This window comes from Morchella sextelata, assembly GCF_020137385.1.
Source record: "Morchella sextelata strain SCLS chromosome Unknown scls_2, whole genome shotgun sequence".
In the NCBI taxonomy this organism is placed as follows: Eukaryota; Fungi; Ascomycota; class Pezizomycetes; order Pezizales; family Morchellaceae; genus Morchella; species Morchella sextelata.
In genome coordinates this window covers 2,045,670-2,062,909 of record NW_025408617.1, presented here as the reverse complement: position 1 = coordinate 2,062,909, position 17,240 = coordinate 2,045,670, and the positions used below count along the sequence as shown (strand labels likewise).

The 17,240-nt window shown below is 47.5% G+C and overlaps 4 protein-coding genes across 4 annotated transcripts; all 4 read right to left on the bottom strand.

Moving 5' to 3' along the window:
- Positions 1-500: 500 nt before the first annotated feature.
- On the bottom strand, positions 501-884 carry H6S33_005812 (uncharacterized protein; the record flags this gene model as incomplete). Its single annotated transcript, XM_044837199.1, has 2 exons — positions 501-597; positions 733-884. 2 exons carry the CDS (start codon positions 882-884, stop codon positions 501-503), a joined length of 249 nt encoding a protein of 82 aa, XP_044699121.1.
- A 1,558-nt stretch (positions 885-2,442) lies between these two features.
- H6S33_005811 (uncharacterized protein) lies at positions 2,443-5,464 on the bottom strand (the record flags this gene model as incomplete). The annotated part of the gene is made up of 2 exons (XM_044837198.1): positions 2,443-5,211; positions 5,270-5,464. 2 exons carry the CDS (start codon positions 5,462-5,464, stop codon positions 2,443-2,445), a joined length of 2,964 nt encoding a protein of 987 aa, XP_044699120.1.
- A 5,413-nt stretch (positions 5,465-10,877) lies between these two features.
- On the bottom strand, positions 10,878-12,513 carry H6S33_005810 (uncharacterized protein; the record flags this gene model as incomplete). The annotated part of the gene is made up of 2 exons (XM_044837197.1): positions 10,878-12,323; positions 12,379-12,513. 2 exons carry the CDS (start codon positions 12,511-12,513, stop codon positions 10,878-10,880), a joined length of 1,581 nt encoding a protein of 526 aa, XP_044699119.1.
- Positions 12,514-13,835: 1,322 nt separating this feature from the next.
- H6S33_005809 (uncharacterized protein) lies at positions 13,836-15,577 on the bottom strand (the record flags this gene model as incomplete). Its single annotated transcript, XM_044837196.1, has 3 exons — positions 13,836-15,269; positions 15,333-15,412; positions 15,469-15,577. The coding sequence occupies 3 exons, from the start codon at positions 15,575-15,577 to the stop codon at positions 13,836-13,838; spliced, it is 1,623 nt and encodes a 540-aa protein (XP_044699118.1).
- Between the last annotated feature and the right edge of the window lie 1,663 nt (positions 15,578-17,240).

The window sequence follows — 17,240 nt, the reverse complement described above, 5'->3', positions numbered from 1 at the left end:
TTCTTCGGCTCAAGCGTTCGGGTCGGGCGGTGGATCGGAGTTTGCGAAGTGAGTGAGTGAGTGAGATCCGATCCGATTTGGTCGGCTGGGTCGGCTTCGATTCGGCCGGGAAGCCTTGGTTTTTTTTGGGTTTTTTTTTTTTTGTGCACGTTGCTGAGGTTGACTATGTGCCAGCCCTATTGCTATTACTGCGTTATGGCGTAGAGGAGGGAGGGAGGGCAGGGCTAGAAATAGAAATTAATAGAAATAGAGAATAGAAATAGAAATAGAAATAGACATGGACATGGAAACAGAAATAATAGAAGTTACGTAGAACAATCATTTCCACCCCCCCCCCCCCCCCCCAAAGCTCAGCTCTCTCTGTCAATGATCTGAAGAGCTACAAAAGCCAGACAGAGGCAGGGCCAATCAGTGCTGCTGGACTGACATCTCCGCAAAAAAAAAAAAAAAAAAAAAAAAAAAAAAGATATCAAAAAAAAAGATACAGAATTATAGAAAAACTACCCCACACGATAATCCCTCCCCCCGCGCAGGCCCGAAATCTTTGCCTCGATCTCAACCTTCCGCCTCTCGAGGCCCTGGCGGTACAGCTTCAACCTATCCTCTCTCTCTCTCGCCCCGCAATCAGCCCTACCCATCCCATGGATCCCGTCCTATATATCCATCCTATCCATCCTCTCCAATTGGCCGGCCCTACACAAATACTCGGGGGACCATGCAAGACCTACGTACCTCTCGATGCGCGAATCCAAGCTCTCCTCCACCACCGCGCGCTTCTCGGTGTCCGTCTTGAGCTGCGCGCCCGTGAGCGCGCCCACAGCGGTGATTGCGGCTGTCGCGCACGTGAGGATTATGGTCCGGCGCTTGAGCAGTGGGGTGGCCATCGTTTGGTTGTTTGGTCGGGGGGGTGCGGTGCGGTGCGGTGCGGTAGGGCAGCTTGGTGGGGGGTGGAGGGGTGCGCAGCGAAGGGCCGGTGGGTGGATGGGTGGGTGGGTAGGGTAAGTATGGGACTGGGGGGGGGGGGATAACGTAATCGAGAGCGGGCCGCCCGGTGGGTCGCTGTGTGAGTCGCGGTGTGAGCTGTGCGGGATGCAGCAGGGGGCGGGTGAGGGCGAGGGTTAGTGATCTTCTGTCTGGTTTCTTCTTCTTCAACTATGACTGTGAGTGTGAGTGCTAAACGTGTTGTTTCGGAACCCCGGGCCTAAGGTGTTCGATTCCATGGCGTACATGTAGAAACAGCATCCATCCATCCATCCATCCATCCATCCATCCATCCATCGCCCGCAGGCTGGGCTGGCCGGCTGGGGTTCGACGTTGTGTGATCCGTTCGGTAAGGCATGCGCAGTAATATTCTCGCTACCTACACACCTACTGTAAATTTACCGAAACATCTGAAACCACGCCTACAGCCCGGCCATCACTGACTGCAGCGTGAGGCGAACTGCTCTGCTCTCCCCTCGTACTCCACCTCGAGACTAACTACCAGGCAGTGTGGAGCAAGGAAAGGAAAACGGGGATTTCTTTTTTTTTCTTTCAATTTTGTGATAGGTCGCGCGCTTGGCTCTCGTTAATTCTGCTCGTGATATAGGTGATCTGCGAGCTGTTAGCAGAACAAAAAAAGAATGTGTGTGGAAAGTGGGGGGGATTTATTTGAGCAGCAGGCAGCACATGTAATACTTGTTTATTTATACAGATAGACACTAGAAAAGAAAGAAAAAAAGAGGGTCACGTCAGTACCACGCCTTCATTGGCTCTTATTTGTTTATTATTATCTCGAGATATGGTGGTGGTGGTGGGTACGTGCGGCGCACATGTCTTTACGTTCGCTTTCTGGGGTAACGGGATGGATTGCTATGACCGAATCTTTGGTTCTGGTTTTTGGCTGTTTGTGTGGTGGGATGCCTGGGATGGCGGTGGTCATGAGTTAACAGCAGTAATGGTGGTAACGGAGGTTTCAGTTAGAAACTGTCGAGTGATAATCCATGATGTCGTGGTCTTCCTCATGGGCGATCACTCATGAGCGATCACTCGCAAAACATGGCCCATCACCCGAGATTAATTTCCTCAGACCAACAAAAAATAGAATCGTTAAATACATCCGAGGCTTCCCTCCCAGCTGCAGCTCAGCTCCTTAGACTACATATTACCAAAAAATATTTCCGAAAAGAAATAGTATAGTCTGGAGAAAAAAACAAGACATGCAGCCATTTCCCAAGCGAAGCGATAATAAATACATATAAAAAGGTAAAAAAAAACCAAGCACCAAAAGATTAATAGTTAAGCTGTGCTCGTGTATGCTCTCGGCTCAGAAAAGGAAAAAGGAAAAGACACCATTACATGTAGTTGTGTACCTTAAAACAAAAATAAAAGCGAAAAAAAAAAAAAAAAAAAAAAAAGAAAAGAAGAAAAAAAAGCCTTTTATTTGAAAATAAGCTTCGGATATCACCCAACGCGAATCACAACATCAACACCCAACGCCTTGGCTTCTCTAATGCAACAACTAAGGCAAGTCCTCCCTCTACCGCCAATGATAGCATTAACTCCTCTTTCCGAGCACCAAGCCCTTGCAAGGACCCCTCGATCGTTCCCTTCTCCGCCCGCCTCGATAACAAGAATATGGCTCCTGTCTCTCGTTTCATCATCACCCTCTCGTACGAGTGATTCGATAGAAAGCATGGAGTACTCGAATTCCTTGTGCAATGGATGTGCCCTCTTTATCGCATGTTCCCCAGAGTCCTCCTTCCTCATTCCCTTGAAGCTCGACGGCGGATCAAGACAAGGGAATGAAGTGATGAAAAAGACCTCATGCTTTAGCCTTACCGCAAGCTCTTCCGCCTCGCCAAGCTGGAAATGCACCTCGGTACCGTACTTGATGGCAATATCCACGTCAACGTCCAAGTCGTCCTCCCGAGGTGGCTCTACAAGAACAAGTCTCTCCAATAAAACCTTCTCTCCAGGAATGACGTCATCAAGCGGCATAGACAAATCGCTAGACAGAATGCTTTTTGATTCCCTATACTTTGTTCCAAGAGGATTTGATTCCTCCTTCACCCGGCGCGGTTTCAAAACTCTAGCTTCTCCCTCATCCTCTGGCAGGAGCGAACAGATGTTTAGCCACCCGTTTGTGATAGATTTATAAACCAGTCCATTCTCGGTAGGCACTTTAGCATCCACGCACGGTCCAATCCATCCGCCCACTTCCTTGGATCCACCGTGACCCGCCAATACTCTCCCGATAATGCAGTTGCTGCTCCACCAGGTCGAGCCTTCATACTGGAATCCGGCATAGAGTATTGAGTTGTCGCCTAAGCTTTCCACAGCACCAGCGTCGTTCTCTAGTAGTGTAGAAATCAGGAAATGCGGCAATCCTTCACCGGGTAGTATCAACCCCGAAAAGAATGTTCTCGAAAGCCAACCACCAGATCCCATCGTCTTTGCCAGTACCGAGTTCCTTACTGAACTGCTACTGGTCATAACGGATGGAGTAGCAGAGGTTGATGCCAATTCCTGTATTCTTTTTGGGCGCCCGAATGCCTGGAAATAGCTGTTTGCGTTCGCAGACATCATTGAAAGCGGTGTTGCTAGAGGAGTTCCGCTGATAGACTGTGATGGGGTTGAGAAAGTCGAAGCGGAGCGAATTTTCTCCTGGAGCTGTAAAGATAAAGTATCAATCTGAGGCCATTGGAGTGATCTGGCAAAGTACATCAAGGCGGAGAATTGTCTGTTTAGGTTCCGGGGATATATCAAGGCTTCATAAGACTTGACGCCATTCTCATCCTCATCGTCGTTCACTTCTGGTGGTGGTGAAGGAGGGGTGGCTCTTGAGGAGAACCAACCCCTTCTCTCAGATGCTGGAGGTGCTAGGCTGGCGGGGTCCTTCTCTGCTGCGGATTCATCGTCTATTATCTGTACATTATCCAGCCACCTCCGTGCCAGAAGTATATCCCACTCGACCTTCTTCGTTCCAATCCTCTTGAACCTTTTACACATATCTTCCTTTGATTCCACAGATTGATTTTCTGGGGTTTCAACGATATCATCACTGAACAGAACATCCAGTCTGACTGCCAATTCGCACGAGAGGAGAATTTGAAGGAGGAGCCAGACTTTTTCTGCGTCTCTTTCGGAGGCAATGTCTTCTTCGTCTTCCTCGTCATCGCTATTTTCGTCTCGGTAGCTTGGTCTTCTCCCCCACAGAATCTGACCAATACGGATCCGCCAATGAGGGTCCTTAAAGTCGAGCCAAAACCGTTTCATTGCGAGCGTTTCCAACAATGCAATGGCTTGTACCTTTAAGCTATACGGGTCGTTGAAGTCTTCCGTTGAGATGCGAGTGGGTGGGTAGAGTAACCTAGTAAAGAGTTGGGTATATAGCTCAAGTGAGGAATATTTCCCTAGCACACCTTTGGCTTTTCCGGCATCATCAATCTCACTGATAAGGATATTGCTGCTTTCTTGTGACTGTCTCCGTCTCCGCTCGTTCCAGATCTCTCCAAGCTCTTTCAACCTCTCAACGATATAGTCCGTCTCCACACTTCGAACACCACCTTTCCCGTTACCCATACTTCCTCTCCTGCTTCTTTCTCGTCCACCCTCATCAATCTCGTCAATGTCATCGTCCTCATTGTCCTCTGTCTTGGCAAAGTCGCCCACGGGATACATCATGAAGTATTCCCATCCGCAAGTCCCAGATTCAAGTCCCATGAAGCTCAGCATGCTCGGTTCCTCCTCAACCATTCCTCCAAGCTCCTCCAAGTCCGAATCATCCTTGGCCCTACGGCCTCTAGCATCTGGATTTGAGGGCTTATGAGGCCTTGATGTGCAAAGGGAAAACGCCGGGTGTGCAATAGGCGGGCAGTCTGATAGTTCCTCCAGCTCTTCGTCGTCTTCATCGTCGAATGGAAAGAAAACCCTCGGTTCCGGGGTTTCGTTACCCTCTTTTATGATTGAAAAGACTGGTGCGCCCGAAAACAGGGAATTCAGGTCTTGAGAGGATAGCAACTCTGGTGGAGGGGGAGGGATGTCGAAGGAGATGTGGTTTTTGTTGACATCTTTTTGGGAATCCTCCTTCTTGAGCTCTCTTGAGGCTGTACTCGTCCTTAGAGGAGGACGCTGCTTGATCTGAGTTGTAGTCTTTACCGGTGGTGCACTGGGTGTTTCATCTTCGTCCAGACCTTCATCTGATGTGATTGAGTTTCTGGGTCCGGGTGACTGTGATAAAAGAGAGAATTAGATAAAGTCGAATTACTCCGGGCAATGCATGACTTACAGCAGGACGTGAGTTTACAGGAGAATGAGGACGACTAATGGTGTATTTTGCTATCGTTTTACGAATGGCAGAAACGATGCCCGACTTGGAGAACGCGGTGTTATGATTTGATTCGTCTTCGTCCATCTCTGAAGGTTTCTCTTTATCGTGCTCTTTCCCTTCGTCCTTTGTCCTAACAATGGTGCGTAATGGCATGGTATGTTTGTGTGATAGAGGCATCCAAGACGTTGATTTTATTACCTGTAGTATAGTAGCGCTAAAAGTGTCAGAAATAGATTCCGTCCAAAAGAGAGAGGTCGAATGGGGTTTAGATTAGGAGGGAGCTCTGGGGTTATCTGTCTGGATCACTGTGGAGGATAGAAAAAGGAAACTGACCTGCTGCTGCTGGTGTGACTCTTGCCTTCACTTACTTCTTCTAACCGTTCCCGTGGCCAGATATATCTACCGAACGCTGGTTGAGTTTTCAAACGGATACTCCTGTCGCGCGACAGCTCTCTATAATATGCCTTTTTGGGCCGACAGTTCTGTCCCGGGGTTATGAACTTAACATGCACACTTTACTGGTTACAACAGAGAGTTATAGATGAGTGGCTGAAGATCGTAATAGAAACCTTGGGTTGAAGGAGATCTAGGAGATGGAGATAAAGCCCGCAACCGCAAACCCAACTCCGGGCGAACAAGAATTGGTCCTGGTTGCATAAAAACAGGAGGCCCTTTCTTCTAACATCATCATGGGTTGGAAGATCAGCATGCTTGTCGTCATCCCATGGGGTGGGTGAACTGAAGCGCGAGTTGGCTTGATAGCGGATGACCCTGTACATATGTGGCTGGCAGGAACAACGTAGTTGTGGCGTAATGCCCAGAGCTGTAATTGGCGCCCGCACCACCGTAAATCATATTTTGTTGTTAATCATTCCTGTTCGACATGAAGGGATTAATATCACGATGATGTATGGGCTTTTTCTTTTCTGTCTGGTTGTCTGTATGTACGAGTATCCCCATGAAGCAGGTACTCAGCTCTGTTTCTCCTTTTCAAAATGGAGGTTACAATCGGTATCTATCTAATCCTGTGTTCCCTTTGACGGAGGTGCATGAGAGAGAGACTCAAGGCTGCCTGGCTGCTTGCTACATACGATAGAGATACCAGGCACACAGCCAGTCGATAGAGTGCGATAGGCAGCGCCCTCTCTATCTCAGCCGAAGCAGACGCAGACGCCACACAGGATTTATTCCCTTTCGGCCTGTGGAATAATCCAGAAATGCCTCTCACTGGCTGGTGACTTCCCAGAAACCCTGACGTCGCAAGATGCATCGCAGGAGTACCACAAATAGGATGAGGCTAAATGCATGTGGATCCCATCCAGTGGCCCTAGCTCTACTCGAGCTACTCTACCTACTCTAGGTAGGCCCCTCCTCGATCTTCCTCCACCTCCTCCACGAGGAGGGACCCTGGTTGTTTCCCAGATGAACATGGTCCATGCGCCCACCGCCGTCCACACGATGCAGTCTGCAGACCTGAGATATTTAGAAAACATCTAACAGTGCATGCTGACGTTTTTTTTTCTAATTTAGATTCATCGCCGTTTCTCTCGATTGCACCGAGGCCAAGATTCAAATCTCTCCCAAACAAAAAAACTTGCAACAATTCCTGGTCACTTCTAAAGTAGTGGGGATTAATCTTCCGAGGGCCCGTCTTGAATCCCAAAAACCAAATCTTGCCGCGGCCGTAGTTTACTAAACCTAATGCCCGTCAAGAAACAGCTGTTTAAAGCTTGTATCATACTTGTATGTATGTATATGTATGTATGGCTACTCCACGTGGATGGCATGTTGCACCGGTCGTGCTGTGCTGCTGCACAGGGATGCAAAAAACTACTTTGAATTCAGCACGCACAGGATATGTACGCAGGTTCCATGCATATGACTTTACAATAAGTAGGACCGCTCTCCGCCTCAAATTCTCAAGCCAGCCGGGCGGTGAAAAGCTTTGGGCACTGGTGATCTCGACAAAAAAGCATATCCACGGACATACATGTAGCTAGCGGTCGCGGCTTGATGCCGTGAGGCATTTTTTTGTTCAGGAGCAAGCAGCATGTCCACTGTACCTACATGAGTCCGCATTGGAAAGTTACACTGCCGAGAGCCATTTTGCAAATACTTCCTTTGGCTACAATAGCCCTTCAATACCCACATAATGTATAGGTGGTGTTTGAAAATCGGTGTAGAATCTAGTTTCAACGGTTCCGGGAGCAGGAATGGACCTGCATCCGGTCTGGGCGTTGACGGTGGATGATGCTTTAAAGTTTCATCTCGCTATCAAGGCTGGCCAGTTGCTAAAAAGGTCAATTTACTTGGATTTTTCTAATCTTGGACAACATTAGCATAGTGACTACATATGCGTTGGGAGTAGGTCTAAAACTTAACGCCTGGCAGATAGAAAGCAGCTGATTCTGTCGACCGCGGTCGAGTGTAGGCAGTAATATATTCAGTATCTCATGTGAATATATGTGATGCAAGTAGTATCGTACCCGCGCATAGCTAATTGCGTGATGCAGTGAATCCACATCTAGCATCTCCGATAAAGACGGCTTAAGAGTAAGATTAGAAGTCTAGGGATTTGAAAGTTACCGGAAGCTACTGAGCGCAAACTCTTGAACTCGGTCAAATATTTACAAGCCGGATTTGGGTTGGTCACCACAGACGGCACATAGACTTCATGGGAAGTTACATAAGGTGCTGGCGACTGTTAAATGCCTCACTAGAACCTTTTCTTCGATATTAGATTTACGAGACCGGTCAAAGGACCTGTCTGGAGGTACTCTGTCCTCGAGCCCGAGCTCATGACTACATGAACATCTCCTTAGAGAAGTCACTCGACTTCGCAGTAAGGATTGATGACGCATAAATGTAGAAAATCCGTGCAGAGCTGCCGTTATATATTGAACACTGCTTTAGTACTCAATAGCTATAGTAGTATAAATGGTATAATATTCCTCGCTGTGGCCAGGAAATCTTTTCGAATGGCCGGTTTTATATGTGGTATGGGTGGCCTAAGTATCCGTAGAAAACCAATCGATTCGTATCATAAGGAATCACTCAGTATTTCTAGGTATAGGCTAGCGCAGTGGCCACTCCTGCAGAAAACTCGGGTCGATAGACTCAGCTATAATACCGACTCTTTCGTACCCCTTGCCCTGCCATGAAGTAGTCGCACTCATTTGCAAGCAAGGATGTCCTCCTTGCTTGATCCTTCTAAAATGTACTTAGCAGATAAACAGTACAAACGCTATCTTGAAACAGTACTCTATTAAAGGCATCGTCGTTAGTATTCATTAATATTAGCAGGTGGCATGTGATGCCCATGCTCACAGGACACCGAACCCGCTTCACCCCCCACCCCCCCCCCCAAAAGCTCAAGCCCAGGCCTATATATTCATCTAAGCCAGATCATATCCTCGAGGCCTTTTTTTGGCGGCCAGTTTCTACGTAGAATCCACGTAAGAGTCTGTGCTGGGGAAGGAGAGGCGAGTGTTGCCTGTTCATTGGGTACGTTGGAGTGTAGTGTTAAAAACTTTAAACAGACCGGAACATTACGGGAGTAGAAAAAAGTTCGGTGATTGGCACAATACACCTAATCTTTTGGGATAATATATAAGGGGTAGTTGTTGGGCGGAATCAATAGTGCTTATCAGCGTTCTTTGGAGGAAGTATCGAAGGGGCTCACTGTGACTGTTTTATCCACAGCACTGTCATTTCTTTCTCTATCACCTTTTATCTCCCAGCCACGTTGCATCACTATACTTTAATCTTAACCGACTCTTTCATCACAAAACCTCTCAAAAACGGGTTGTCGCAAGGGCCAGGTAGGGAATTCCGGAAATATAGGTTAGAGTGAGGTCCCCAGTAGTGATATTACTCTATCGTTTTCCGCCCTTGATAATGGTGTCCAGCCGCATCTCTAGCCATTCTCGACCTTGATCCTCATAATTTCTCCCCGATAGAAACCATTCAACCCTCTCAGCTGCAGTACTTGAAGCTCTTCAGTATCCCCTACTCGGTTTGCCAACCGTAAGGCTTGCATGGTGTGACAGCCTTCACGGGGAGCTAAAAATACTACATTCGACTATTGATCGCCTTCTCATTGTAGAGTAAATAAATTAATATATAGGGGGAAAGCTTCGAAGGAATAATATTGACTCTCAGTATATTCACCAACAGTGTCTGATATCGTGCTAGTCTTCTGGGATCTGTATAGATATGTGAGAATTCGAAGCATTAATCAGCCAGCTTTCGGGGTTTGATATTGGTACTGAACGAATCAGAAGCTTAATGCATATAATGGATCATACCGGATACCCACGATATCGGAGCTGGAAGAATGATGACCGGTAGCACTCCGTATACATCATTTCATCATCTCTTCATTGTATTAAAATATGGCTATCATAAAGTACTTTCTTGGGCCATTCCCGCCTATGTCACTAAGGATATATACCGTTATTTATGGGAAATAACGGTAGCTTACCATGCTAGGATGAGTATTTATGATACGCTCAGGGGGTTATTACACCAGCAGCCACAGGAGTAGAGCCTACCCTCCACCAACGTCAACGTTGAAGCACATCTTCAACTTAAGATACTCCAATATGTACTGGCATGCTTCATTGTTGTAGCAAACGTCTTGTTCTGCCTCGAGATGACAACTTCGCCATGCAACTCGTGGTCAGCCCACTTCATGAGATATCACTCGGCGAATATGCGTTCCCTAGTCTCATGTCTATGCAGGCCTAAGCAGCCTTCATAGGTCGTTAAGGTAGAGCTGTTCGTCCTAGGGGTTAGATATGACTATCTATAGAAGAGTTGAGGTGGTGGAGGGCGGCTCAGTGAGTTGAAGGGTCGATGTCATGTGGCGGCTTGGCAGTCTTTTGCTAGTGCCGTCTCATTTGGAGCTACTCATCGCTGGACTCCCGTGTAACTTTGAGATTCGCAAAGTTGGTTAAAGAGTTCAAGAGGCTTAAGGCCGATGTCATACTCTAAACACCAATGTTTACAGACCACATAATTATTCTAGGCCATAAAGGAAAGGATGGTCACATTGGAAGCTCCGCAAACAGGGAGAGAGGTTTCAGATCACGGCGGAGCTATCTGATATGCCGGGGCGCACGGATGATCTACAAGCAAATACATATGCTACACTTAGACACCTCTACTAAACTATGCTCGTCCCCAATCCCCACTACCTTTGGTTGTTCCAGTGGTGCACAGCAACGGCGTGAGATGGACTGGGAACGAACCTGCTATTAGACGCGCCCTACGTCCACACAGATATTCATTTGTTGTCGATTGGCTAACAGATATGTTTGAGACATATATACATGTACTTTACCTGGAAGTTTTCTGGTACCTGTAAGGATGGCTGAAGAGGGAGGCTAGCCCCGCCATGCATCAAGGGTTCTTCTGGACATGGTAATGTTTTTCCATATGGAAAACTTCTAGTATGTCCTAGAATAGTGCTGCACAGATTTCTTGGAGACATTTTGCATAGCCCTTTATTGGGTGTTATACCTGGACTACAACCGGCCAAGGATCACCTGGGTGCCAAAGGTTTCTACCCACAAGCAGGCTCCTCTCCAACAGTCCCTCTCTCGGCCCTCTCTCCTCCATAAATGCCTCCGTCCAGGATAACATCCTCGTTATTCTTCAACTCGTCCTGTACCCTTCTCCAAGTCTTTGGAATGCCGCCGCCTATTTCCTTCCCTTTTCCCTTCCCGTCAGCGGCCGCCCTGTCATAGACAGGTTTGATCATTCCTTTCAGGAGTGGATTTCGCGCGTATTGGCCTGCCCTTTCCGTGCCTTTCCCTTTCCCTTTCCCCTTTGCCTCAAGTGCTTGCGCACCACCTCTCTCGAGTCTCTCATCGTATTCGCTCACTTCCTCCTCCTCTTCGCTACTCATCTCTGGAGGTGCGATATCTCGCATCTCCTTAACTATTTTTCTTCCCTTCAAGTCAATAGCGACCACTACTCGCCGTTTCTCATAGTCCTCCTTGGCATTCCAGTCCATCATCCGCATAATCTTCTGCTGCTTTTTCAGCTGCAATGCACGCTCCTGTGGATTCGCCCATGGGTTCAGCCCTGTCGATATTGGTGTTTCAAAGTCTGCTGCCTGATCAATGATCTTAGTTCTCTGGGCGTTGTTTGCCTGGAAACCTAACAGTCGGTCTCTATGCGCCATCGCCTTTTTGAGCCCATCTCCTTCATCGCCACTCGGTATTGGGCTTGAGTTTGTGGAGAATGGTTTTGGAGTTTTGGCAACTTCAGGACGCTTATTCCGTGCCGCATCTACCGCCATTCTCTCTTTTCCACGCTCGTCGCGGAGCGCGCGGACCATGGACTGGATGTCCTCGGAGCTTATGAGCGGAGTGTTACAGAATGTACATGGGCCAAGGCCCTCTTTGATGCAGATGACCTTTCCGCAGGAAAGACAATTGGGTGCGGCGGCAAAGACTTCGTGTTTTAGACCCATGCAGGAGCATTTTCGACGTTCTGTGGCAATTGTAGGGTTGGTTGACATCTCGAGGGTACGGAGGGCCGACTCGAGGTCATCAAGTTCTTTTGAAACACCACGCATAGATGTTCCACCTGTTACTACAACCTTTTGCTGCTGTGGCTTTGCCTTCTTTGTTTTTACGTTTTTGAGGTCGGATGTGAGTGTTCCGAGCGATTTAGATGAGCTCGGTGCATGCTGTGGCGCAGAGGGAGTAGGGTCCTGAGATTGGGCTCGTGAATTCTTATTGGAGCCAGTAAAATACTCCTCAAGGTCCTTCTTGATATAAACGCTGCTTGGATTCGTGAATTGGTCCTCCACCTGGCGGGGCGCCTGGGCAAACTTCCCAATTGGCGGTTTGCCCTTCTTTCCTTTCTTCTTTGATGTAGAGGAGCCATCGCCGCCCCATGGTTGTGAAGGGCCTGGTGCGGGTTGTGGTGCTTGGGGAAACAGGCGGGAGTTGAATTCGGAGATAAAGGATAATGATTCTGGGGCTTCGCCGAGGAGGTCCTGGTTTCGTTAGCTGTTGGCTTTCTAGTCGAGAAGAAGCGAGTATGAATGGTACTTTGAAGTGAGAGCCGACTCGTTCTGCAGATGGGAGAGACGCGGCATAGGTTATCACTTGAAGAAGGTCTTCTTCGGGGAGTGGTAGGAGAGGTTGAAGGCGGGGGAGCGCCCATGACTGGAGAGAGCTGGACATGATAAGACGGTGTAGGGTATGTATTGATTCGATTATTATTATCGCTATGAGAGAACCGAAACAATAGTGATAGCGGTATGAGGCTAGGCCTGGACCGATTGTTACTGAGGTAAGACGTTCGATATGTATGCCAAGACTTTGGAGTTGGCCTAATTGAAAGTGATGATATTGTTGATCTCTGGATAACAATCTTATTTTATTATAAAACAGAGATCTAGAGACCCAGTGAATAAGCTTGAAACTTATGCCAAACAGGGTAAAAAGAAAAATCTAGGGAAAATCGGGGAAAATATATAAGATGATTGTTAGGCATAAATCGAACAAGGGAAGGCATAATAATAGAAGCAAGATAATAAAAGTCTACCTGCATCTATACAGCTGTACAGAGCAGAAAGTAAATGAGTACATGTATTCGAATCAAAACATTCAAGGTTATAGGGTTATCTAGTGGCATGATAATGTATGTTGAGGCTCTGTGCCGAAGGCTTGGCTGCTGCAATCATAATCACACAGTGTCACTCGTTGGCTGCGGTCCTATCGAATCACTCGTACTTGATGAAAAATGGTATTTTGTGCACATAATACTATCGCTACGGTACGAAATACTACAGTATCGGAGCGGTACTGTAGCTCTAATTCCAACCCCGGAAACCGATGCGTACGTATACGCGTATGTGTACTACGCCAGTACATGCGTTCTTCTAGAAACCTTATGTTACTTCCCATGTTGGTTGAATCTCTGTACCCTGCTCCTTTTATGTAATGTGGTGTCCCCGGGCTACATGTAGCAAGAAGCTGATATTTTGAGTCTCCTCTGCATAACACTGCACATCCTCACCGTTATTAGGGAATACTACACTAAATGGTGTTCATCTCTTATCTCTATGGCAATCCACATTCGTCAAGGCAACTACCCACCCGCCCCTCCTCGTGTGATCTACAGGAGGGACAGATTGATTATTATTTCACCCCTTTTACTCTACACGAGAGGCTGAAAGGGATCGATAAACTGAGAATCGATCGGAGAAATTGTCAAACGGCCTTTAGAATCACGAAAATCACCGGGAAAATATAAGCCAAAAGAAGTCAATCATTTTCGTGTTTCCGCTAAATGGCATGCAGGAATACATGAAGTAACCCGGAAAGTCTCGAATATTTACAAGAGAAGAATACATCACGAACCCCAATAAAATCAAAACAGCCCCGGTATTCGAATATGAAGAATAAAAAAAAAGCCCAATGAGATCGTTATAACGAATCCCTCAAAGATACACCATCCAACAAAGGGAAAGAAAAATAAATCATAAATTAATCAGACCCGCCTACGCAATGTTGTTCATCATCTTGTAAGCAACAAGCGCAATCAATGCAGCACCGACACCAGACCCATCCTTAGCAACTCCGATCCTAATCTTCCTCTCACCTTCCTCTCCAACCTCTGGGATGTCTCGGAGAGCTTGTCGGAAGTGAACCTCGAAATCGGGGTAAAATTCGACTACACTGCCGTCGACACCGATATCAATAATATCGTCCTCCGAGATGGCCTTGTCAGCCTTCACAGGTGATTCGCCAATGGAAGCTGGGGGTGGCTCATCAACCAATGGTGCAACATCCGGTTTGCCGAGGACAGCTGTTACGATGGCGTTGATACCCTGCTCGATGAAAGAGAGATCTTTCGTAGACGAACTTTCGGCACTCTGGGTGTTTGGTTTAGGAGCGTTTCCAAGTTTGCCGGTTGCCAATACAATAGCAGCGATAGGAACAGCCGAAAGACGAGCAGAACGCTTTCCAATGGCATGTACTATTGTCTTGATTGCTTCAGCTTCCTCGACGGTGGTACCGTAAACACCCATCTCCTTCTGGATAGTCTCGCGAGTAACCAAATAATTTGGAGTTTCATCGGCCTCAATGTATGACAGGATCGAGGTATCAAGAGACCAGGGGGTGTAAAGAGCAGAATCTGTCTTGATAGTGGCCGTGGAGAATATATTGTGGCTCTCCTTCAAGGCCAAGACTGCGTTTCTGAGAATCTCACCCAAGAACATACCGGAAACACGCTTCTCAAACATCTGGATACCAGGGTTGACGCTGTTCTTATCAAGAGCACGGTCATAGGGGGTATCTGGGAGAACCTTCATGGCATTGTCGAAGCTACCCCACTCGGTGTTGACGACCATTTCACCGGTCGATTTATCATACTCTCCTACATTGGCGCCAGGCTTGGTCATCTTTGTTATCCGACTCAGCTTCTCGACGTAGGCCCCATTGGTACCAGTGCCGAAGATAGCACCCAATAATGTTCCAGTCTTTCCGGGGGAGGTGTATGAGCGCGCCATCAAAGTTCCTACGGTATCATTGACCAAAGCAGCAACGACAACAGGCAGACCGAGAATGTCGATTTCTGCCTGGAGAAGACCACAAACATCCTTTCCAATAGCATCAGGAATATCAAAGCCCTTGGTCCAACGGATCAGGTATCCTTTGTTGACAGCTTTCTGATCAACGGGGAATGAGAATGTGAACCCGAGATGGAGATGGTGGGTAGCATCCTCAGCGAAGTGGTCCGAATGATGCTCTTGAACAAACTCGGCAATGTTCTTTGCGAGGAAAGAGAAGAGCGATTTGGAGTCAGAGACCATCAAAGCCTTAGGAATGGCAACCTTCGATTGCTGGATGCTGAAAGTTGTGTCACCCTTCAAAGTGATAGAACAAACACGGAAATTGGTACCGCCAAGGTCAACAGCAAGGTACACACCCTAGAGAAATAGTTAGAAACGGCGATAAAGAGATTGTGTTTGCTAAAAATATGGAATTGTTACCTCTTCTGTGCCATTTGGAACTTTAGTAACGTACGTCGGGATCATTGTCATAGCTTCGCCATCGTTGCTCAATCCAACGTCTTTTCCAAAACAATTGAGTTAGTTTAACACTGTCATAGATCATTTTGGAGCTTACCCATCAACCGGAGAAACTCCTTGACACCCGCCCTAGCTTGCTCTGGAGTATACTCAAACTCCGCGGCAATAGACTTTGCCTTCTCAATCAACGTCATATTTCCTCCCATGTGGCTGTTTTCTACAGAAGAAGTTTCAAGCTCGTGGACAAATGTCTGGCGGGGGATGTCTGGATATATCTCAGGATCCAGATCGTTCTGATAATTCTTCTGAGGTCCGCAAATTGCAAATCCCGATATGTTCTCTGGGGCGGTTTCTGGAGTTGAGGAGGCTGCCGAGGTACTTTTACTTCCAAATATCTCTTGGGGAACAAGTCGTGTGGGGGTAGGTTTGAGCCCCGAGGTGGGACGGGGAAGAACGTCTATAAAAGGTTTGTGGAAGAACTGGAGCCCTAAAGCGATAAGAAGAAGGGCTAATGATAGCAGTCGCAGGCTGGGGAGAGATGTGGGGAAATATATGGAAGGTGAGACGGTGGCTGGGAAGGGTGTCACTCTTAAATTGTCCTTGATTTTAGGATTTGAACTTGGCGAACAATGAGGGGTAGAGACAGAGTTAATCGCGTTGCTTGTGATTTTGTGCGAGGAGGTATGAGGTAAGTGAGGGGCGCTACGGAGCCGGGCTGGGGATCCAGCAGCGTTGGGCGTGGGAAGACCCGTCATCGGCGGGGTCCCTAACGCTTGCTCCTAGAACCTGGCTCTACGAGGGATTTTCAGACAAGCCGGGAATAGGTACTGTGGGCAAAGATTAAAACAAGGTCGTGCCGGAAGATTTGCGAGTGGGCCGGAAGAACAACAATTGAAGCCGGGAAGTATTGTACTAGGGGGCAACGGCCGTTGGGACGCGCGCGACGGGGGTATCAGTTTCGATCTGAAGATTTAATTGACCGGGGGCGAACTTTGCTTTTGGATATTTCGATTTTACCTACTGTTCGCTACTGTGCAGAGGTTGTTGAGATGTGATGGGATGAGGGAGGACTAGATTGAGGTGTGGTACACCGTACCGATAGGAGAGGATTCGGTGCCATGCCATGCAAGGGCAGGGATCTAATATCACGGTTTTCTCTTTGATATGTTTTACTACGGAACAGGCGCGGAAACTCGGAAAATCTCTATGGTTTGGGGAAGTTTACTAGCTTTGCCATTATTTATTGTTCCTGCAGAAAAATGACCTGGGTATTTGCTTTATCTCTAATACCCCTCATCTGTGTGATCTTTAACGACATTCCGGCTATGCAGGGCAAATAATTGATTTTTTTTCACTGCTATTATGGTGTTTTGCTTTTCGAAGCAGCAGCGCCTTTTCACTGAATGTTTACCCATAACAAAGGTGCCAAGGGCTCGACAGGGACAGGTCTAGAGTTGGATTTTCCGGATTTCCCGGATCATCCGGTAGGGATTCACTTGTACAAAGTCGGAACTTCACGGGGGATAGTTTCGCGGAGAATTTATTTATTACGACATCACGAGGGACATGACACGGATTAACTTTTATGGAGTTAAAAGGCGAGCGCGGCGCTCATTTTCTCCAGGTTTACCTTGATAGAGACTAACACAAGATGAGGTTCATCTCCTGACACAACCCCGGGGAAGACAACGCTACTACTGTGCTGGGTATGGTTGCAATGTTTTCACGGTATTAGTGGGGATATTAGTGGGGTTGGTGATGGTTAGACCGGTGTTCTTTCCTAGTGGACACGTATTTCAACCGCAATGGAACAATTGACCCAGGCCCTCACTTGTTAGAAAACAGTGTGGTTTTTGGCGTTCGACGACA